Below are 6,972 nucleotides of genomic sequence, written 5' to 3'. Positions count from 1 at the left end.
TAGCTCGGTTCGTTTTTTCCGTCACCCTTCCTAATATACTCGCTTCACTTATCGGTACAACAAGAAAAGCCGTCTCGTTATCTGTTTGGGGGCTTCGTATCGTATGAAACCTAGAGCAGTGGTAGCGACACTTAAATCTACGGCTACGATCAGTAGTGTTGTTGGCGCGTACGACGAAAGATCTTTTTATTTACACAGGCTGTACAGGATACGATTATAAGCCGAGATCACCCCCTATAACTTTGTGGCGCTGATGTGTATCAAGGACATTTCGTTGAACGCCGGGACCCGCCATCCGGCGGTTGGGTCGTGTTTAATAGTAGAAGCAAAAGCCGAAAATCAACGACGAAGTCTGCTACCTGAAAATGTTAATTGAACTTTATAAGGTACTATTTTTGCCCTGCTCAAGCGCCGACACCTAACGGGCTTAATATAGGACAGGTAATTAAAGCGATTTTGCAGTAAACTATGACTATATCTGGTAATATATTGTTGTTCATGATGCATCCCTATGTTCCATAGGTAACGCCGTTTTACTATTTCATATGGAACGTGTGTTTGCGCCATAGGATCTAGTTCTTTAGTTATCATTGCCGTCGGTTTATTTTCGTTAAAATTAAATTTTGAACGTTTATTTATGGCAGGATGTGGACTTGCGCTGACCTCATTATTTTACCTGTGCTGTCTTCCTTTCTTGAGGAAACTAGGCGGGGGTGGGGGGTCACTGTGAACAGCGCGTTAATTTTGACGGTTGAGCGGGGCTCATGGATAGCAAATCAACTTGCTTAGACTCTTTTTTTCAAATGGTGTATATATATAGCAGATTCAAGATAAGTTTGTTATTTCTTTTTACAACACATAAAAACTATGACATGGGGATAGATGTGTTTTAGGACGCAATGTGCGAGATTCAGTGTTCGTGTTTCTAGGCAGAATTTTAGATGTGTCGAACAATCAGGATAATGTGAGTTCATCGCTTGTCGTATTATTGACAGAAGTTACTTCTTCAGATCATCTTCGCTAGGAAAGATCGCGAATGTATAAAACGTTTTCCTTTATACAGCCCCAACTGGTGTTAATGATATCATTTTGTTCTCTGGTAAAAGCCTATCAACCATCACTTTGTAGGGCCAGGCGCCGCTTATAAATGGAATAGAATAGGTTTAGTCGGCTATGGCGAATCGAACCAATGTCGGACATCACCCTCTATCGTCCGTACAAACATGAAAGTGACAAAATGATGGCATTGAAAGCAAGTGACATATAAAGACGGCCAACTATTGTGCGGTCACATGTTAACAAAGTAGCTGATCGAAAGTGATGTGTGGAAAAAGATGTTTACAGAAAAAGGTCACATCAAAATGTCCTTTAGTATTGTTGTTTTTTGTTATTTGTCCTTTATGTTTACATTAAGGTTCAAGTTGACAGATGAAATGGGAGAAATGTTACTTTCACTCGAATGGCTTCGTATTGCGGGCTATTTGTTACTGTGCATGATATAAACACAGGATAAACAAGCTATAAAACCGCTGCTGCTATCGTGCATAACTGACAGGCGCACATAGTAGTTAGATCTAGGTCTAATAGTCTGAATCAGTCAGACTTTGTCATCAAAATGAACACACGGAATCGATTAAGGCATTATTTTACTGAATGGGTCTAGCAGACCAATGATTTTTCCCACCTGACTGTAATGTACGAATCCTGCAGGTGGGTTGCTACTTAGATAACTGCTACGGTAATAAAAATGTCCTTTTAGCTAGGCCACGAACATTTCTAGACCCAATCAAAAGCGTAAAATAACGATTATAGCTTGCAGTGGCCATGTCCGCTAAGGATGTCAACTGGTGGCCATTTCTATGACAGCGTGTACTTTTCTTCAAAGTATCAGAATATTTTAGTCTTTATGGATGCATCGCTCTAGAATAATCTAGACTTTCTATATAAAGCCGGTCCCTTTATAGTAATTAGCTTTTTCATCCTAACCGTCACTAGGTCGGCAACTCGTCCTTTTAGAGGCGCTCTTCTGTACGAGACTCCACAGACCTTCAAGGTATTCTTTAACGCGCCTGTCCTCGTCATCACTGGCTCCACCCTTCGAGGTTTTTAAGGGCGGTACATAGCTGATTACGGGGTCTGGGTCGTGAAATAAGGCTTTCCTAAATTGACAAAAATAGAATATAACAATTATAATAGCTACACGAACACTAGATATAGACAAAAAATTAAACATGGTTCATTGTCAAGCTATACAAACATCTCAGGAAAGGTTATTCGAAGGTCACTGTATGCAAACAGTTGTGAAGAGGTTATTTCTACAGATATAAAAATCTTCGGCGTCCCGATTGGCGTTCAGATCTAACTTGAGCCGAGAGTTGCAGTAGATGTAGACTCTTTTTTCTACTTTGCTACACATATGAGTCGGTCAATGAGATTGGTGAACTCGACTGGCAAGTCTAGCTGTGCTAAGCTTTTCCTAAGGCGCCATTCATCTCCGTTGCCTATTCGCTCATCAATAAGTTGACAAAAAGAAAATAGAATCTTCTGCTCTACGTTAATTCTTGCTAATAGCGGGAAGCAATAGCCGGTTCAACATAAATTGATAGACGATCGTCGTTGAGGGCTAAACCAGTCTTTTCGATCCAGCAAAGACGGTCTCACCTTTTAGCTGGCCTCGTGAATGGCGCTGCTTCAGAGCAATCGACGTCGTCTATAGAAACATCCCTCGGCTCCGTAGGATTTGCCAGAACTTTAATGTCATCGGCCCTCGGATTAGCCTGCTGCGACGTCAGTTCCGCAGTGTTACCAATTTCCATATCACCGGCGGCGCCCTGCTCCAAAATGGACTCCACTTCGCGCGTGTTTTGAATTGGCTGGATTATGTCAATTGGGACCGTCTGGGCATCGAGCCATATTGATGACGCGCCATTTTCACCGCTCGTGTCGCATTCCGTTTGTGAAAGTATCCCGGTATCCACAGCATTGCCACCGTCCACGCCTTCGGTGGGCGACAGCTTGTTTTCAGAGCTGGAAATCTCAATTGAAGTGCCTTCTTTTTCGATGAGGCTTTTCCGTTCAACTAACAGTGGATCTCCCTGATCCCAGGAAGCACATGGTTTGCGCTGAAGCATTTCGACATCTACTGATAATTGACACGAATGTAGAAGTTAGCAAGACATTATCACGAAACGTTAACGTTATACCCTCTGTGATATTTCAGGCTCCTGCGAAGTACTGCGACTATTTATTGACAGAGAATTAGATCTAGCGGTAACATCTTTGCTGTTGATGTAAAAAAATGCTCAGGACAACGTACAATCAAAGATAACCTTGATCCCTATCTAGCGATAAGACTAAACGAACGAAATTTGACGACTAATTAAATATACCACACTCCTCAGCGGACGTCAAGCGCCGGACACATCTGTCATCAGCAGCTCCGAGTAGAAGGTTAGGCAGTAAAATAAATAGTCCAAAGGAATGTTTTAGTTTTATAATCATTAGACCTTGTTTCAATCTGCTGGCTTTTTTGCCTAATGAATCTCTGATTGCGGCATGATAACAATATGCCATACTAAGCAACCCTGTCAACGCTGAAATTTGGACGAGTGATGGTTGCATATCCGTGGTTATCATAAACAAGATGGCTACGCACTCAGGGCATTCGAACGTCGGGACTAAACGATTCGTTCTTTTAGGAAGTAGTTACCTTTTACGCTATTCTCCTCTTGCTGCTTCGAATCAATGTGAGTCCCTCTGGCCCGTTCGGACGACTGACTTCCGTTGCCTCTACCCGGCGGAAACTTTCTGCGTTTTCGTTTCGAATCGAGTTCCTTTAATTGGATCCGTAGCCCTTTAATATCCTCTTTGTATGAAGCAATTTCCGCATTGAGTCTACAAGACTGCTATATTTAGTTAATTATTCAAATTTAATAGAGTAGGTAAGGGTAAAGATGAAGTAAAGATTTGTTAATGAGGTTGGTGGGACATGTAAAGGAACAAAAAGCGGAATAACCGCAAAAAAACGATTGAACATTTGAGGGTAACAGTCAATAAATGGCTAATCTTCTAGTATAGGATAATAAGAGGCATGGAACCATACAGATCTTTGAAGGTTTAGCGCCGCAAGAAAACTTTTTCTCGTTATTAATAACAACTGTGACTAATAATAATAAATACGTAGATTCGCTGAGTTTGGTATGATAAGAATGGGCGAATGTAGTGTAGTCAACTAGACAAACGTGTGAGTCGTACTTAAATTCATTTGCTCGACATCTGCATGATAAATCTGCTCATAGTATATGATCCGAAGGGGCTTTCTTACTAATTATCCTACATATTATAGTCACCTTAGCTTAAAGAAAAGTAGTCAACGATTGAGAGCGTTTCCCAGAATGCATAGATTCATTAAACGCTAGTATGATTCTACCAAGGCCGACTCTACTAATTCTAGTTACGCTACATTCCATGCTATCTACCAGAATGACGACTGTAACTTGCTTCAACTTACTCATGTAGCTTCTTTTCGCGGCTTTGGCGAAATTGCGCAAGCTTCTCCTCGCAGCGTTCGTGTCCTTCTTGTTCCCTAAGAAGCTCTATTGCATTTTTGTGCCGCTCGTTGATTTCGTCCAGTGTCGACTCTATCAACCTCTTCAAATACACGTCACAATGACACACAATCAACGCTTACTATTCGACGTTAATTATAGCTATTATTTTATAGGTTATTTTTATCACCGTTACAATCGATTGGCCCCAGGTTATCTTCGTCCCACACTACAGAATAACGTTTTCAACGTAGACTTACCCCTTACGGCGGCCATATTACTAGTTAATCGGTACTTACTCCGGTTTACTTTGACGCATTCTATGAGCTATCCTTATAATTCATTCGGCTTTTTAAACTTTGCAGTATATTACAATATAATCCATTATATTTTTTTATGCCACACATTCGACGCTTCGTACGCGTATCTTGTTTATTTTTTCAGTCTTCGTTTGTACCGAGTCATCGAAGCCTTCATTTCTAGCGTGTCCTCCGAAGTGTTTTGATTTCGTATTACTCATACACTCGGTATTACGCTTAAGCACCACCTTAGACACATATGCAGGCGGTTCTTCCTATAATCTTGTTATCGGCATAAGTAGATAGATTTGTGGCGAACATATGAGGGTAGCCGAACGAACTTTTACTTATGCGGCTTTCTCGCCTAATTTTTTTCTCCATCTACACTGTACATCTTCACAGGATATCTGATTCATATATTTCATAGCGTCTTGAAGTAGTTTTTTTTTAAGTTTTTGGTAGTTTTTGTCAGTATTTTCCTGTCTCGGCCTAAATCTGCTGCGAACACAGGATGCCTCCGTATATATCATTTCCCTGTCCTGTGTCATTGAACGCTCATTTTTACGGATTCTCCTGTTATTAGCATCTTTGTATGTCGGTAATAGCCTCCTTTACTTAGAGCCACCTCTATTAGGGGCATTAGACTTATACGGGCACACGCAGCCCAGTTTATGCAAGGCAAGTTAAGAGCATTAGAGGATTTCTTACCAGTCGTTGTGAAATACGGGGCGCAGAGTAGGGTCCATGTTTAAGACAAAGAAGCTAAAGAATCTTAACTGTACTATTCTAGGCTTTATATCCTTCACATTGAAATTGCAGGGCACATACACACTCTCATACCCCGCCAAAGAAGCAAAAGGGGAATGGTCTACAACCCATAGGCAACGCAACAGCGTATAGGACTCTTTCACTTGGTTGGTTGGACTTCGTATTCGGTTGCTAAGTTCTATCGGTTCCCTGTAGCCTTTCATGTTGAAACTGGATCACAAGGCAGAACGTTATACGAACAATCTAGTCAAACACAAAACATCCCACAACTACGGTGAGCTAGAGAGAGTTGGCAGAGGTTTTTTCTTTAGCTATGATTGCCATAAAGCAAGTCACGCGGCAAACCCAGTGTGCTCTCCTAAATACCAGGACCTGATAGAAGTCCGCCGACGGAACACTTTTGCGCGTCCGAGGACAGCAAGGCACAGAAGAGAAGAAGTAAGAATTCTACTCTGTTTGCTGTAACGGAGCGTAACCCAAAAGGACCCAAGGTTGGTTAGATAACTTTCATATAAATAAAGTGTGCCACATGCTACTGGATTCGTGAATCTGCCTCTTATATTTCACGAAAAGCTGGAATAAAGCCGGCAAAGTGGCAACGCAATTTCTAAAGACAACGAAAAGGCTACTTACGGTTAGACTGCTTGGAGAAACAGGTGGGGCGCCCTGAAGGCACTAATCTCTCTACAAAAGCCTATAATATTTGGTAACTGATAAATCGGGCTCTTGAAGTGACACCTAAGGGAGGAGCAGACCTTATTCTCCAATAAAAATTAAAAAAAAATAAGTACTGAATTCAGGGCCCTTAAACTAACTGTCGTTTCGTATCAGGATGGTTACTAATGTAGTACGAACTACATTTGTGCCTGTTTTGATGGATACGAGCAGGCTTTTAGCACTAGTAGCCTAACCTCCCTTTTCTTACTTCAGCAGGAGAAACGTCCCGTCGCAATATGTAAGTTTCTGTAGTACGCAAAACGTTAACTTCTAACTCTCCAGCTACGTCATATGGTGTTCATTTCGATTCATTTCCATACCCACTTGTATACCTATATTTCATCCCTTCATGTCTGATTCCTGATTTTCATCCATTGACGTCCCTGTCAACGCTTTCCATTTTGATTTAGTTTTTTCAATTTTTTTATTCGGTTTCGATTCATTTTCTGGGTTTTCCACAAGCGCATCATCTGTTCTCCGACATTTATGTTATTATACTTGCTATGCATATTATTCCGTTCCTACTGAAGGATTTCCCCTAGTGCCTCTTTGAAATCGAGGAGGCCTGAATAACGAGAGCGTTAGCTTATGAGGTAAGTTAGGTCTCTCGCTCTCTCGCTCTCTCTCTCTCTCTCTATATA

The 6,972-nt window shown here is 41.4% G+C and overlaps 1 protein-coding gene across 4 annotated transcripts in view; it reads right to left on the bottom strand.

Annotated features, from left to right (window-relative positions):
- Nucleotides 1-6,972, bottom strand: part of LOC111243169 (uncharacterized) — an 11,840-nt gene continuing 4,868 nt past the window's right edge. Inside the window, exons 6-10 of one of the 4 annotated variants that reach the window (XM_022788324.2) lie at nucleotides 4,511-4,650; nucleotides 3,710-3,894; nucleotides 2,662-3,142; nucleotides 1,987-2,159; nucleotides 1-359 (exon numbers count right to left, since the gene is read on the bottom strand). In XM_022788324.2, the coding sequence (XP_022644059.1) occupies nucleotides 340-359; nucleotides 1,987-2,159; nucleotides 2,662-3,142; nucleotides 3,710-3,894; nucleotides 4,511-4,650 (999 nt within the window). In that variant the 3' untranslated portion in view covers nucleotides 1-339. The remainder of the gene's footprint in view (nucleotides 360-1,986; nucleotides 2,160-2,661; nucleotides 3,143-3,709; nucleotides 3,895-4,510; nucleotides 4,651-6,972) is intronic. The other 3 variants (XM_022788326.2, XM_022788325.2, XM_022788328.2) reach the window with 3 other exon arrangements.

Source organism: Varroa destructor, unplaced genomic scaffold (assembly GCF_002443255.2).
Source record: "Varroa destructor unplaced genomic scaffold, Vdes_3.0 BEIS01000001.1, whole genome shotgun sequence".
In the NCBI taxonomy this organism is placed as follows: Eukaryota; Metazoa; Arthropoda; class Arachnida; order Mesostigmata; family Varroidae; genus Varroa; species Varroa destructor.
Note: the sequence above shows the minus strand (reverse complement) of the source record. Positions and strands in the feature narration are given on the sequence as shown.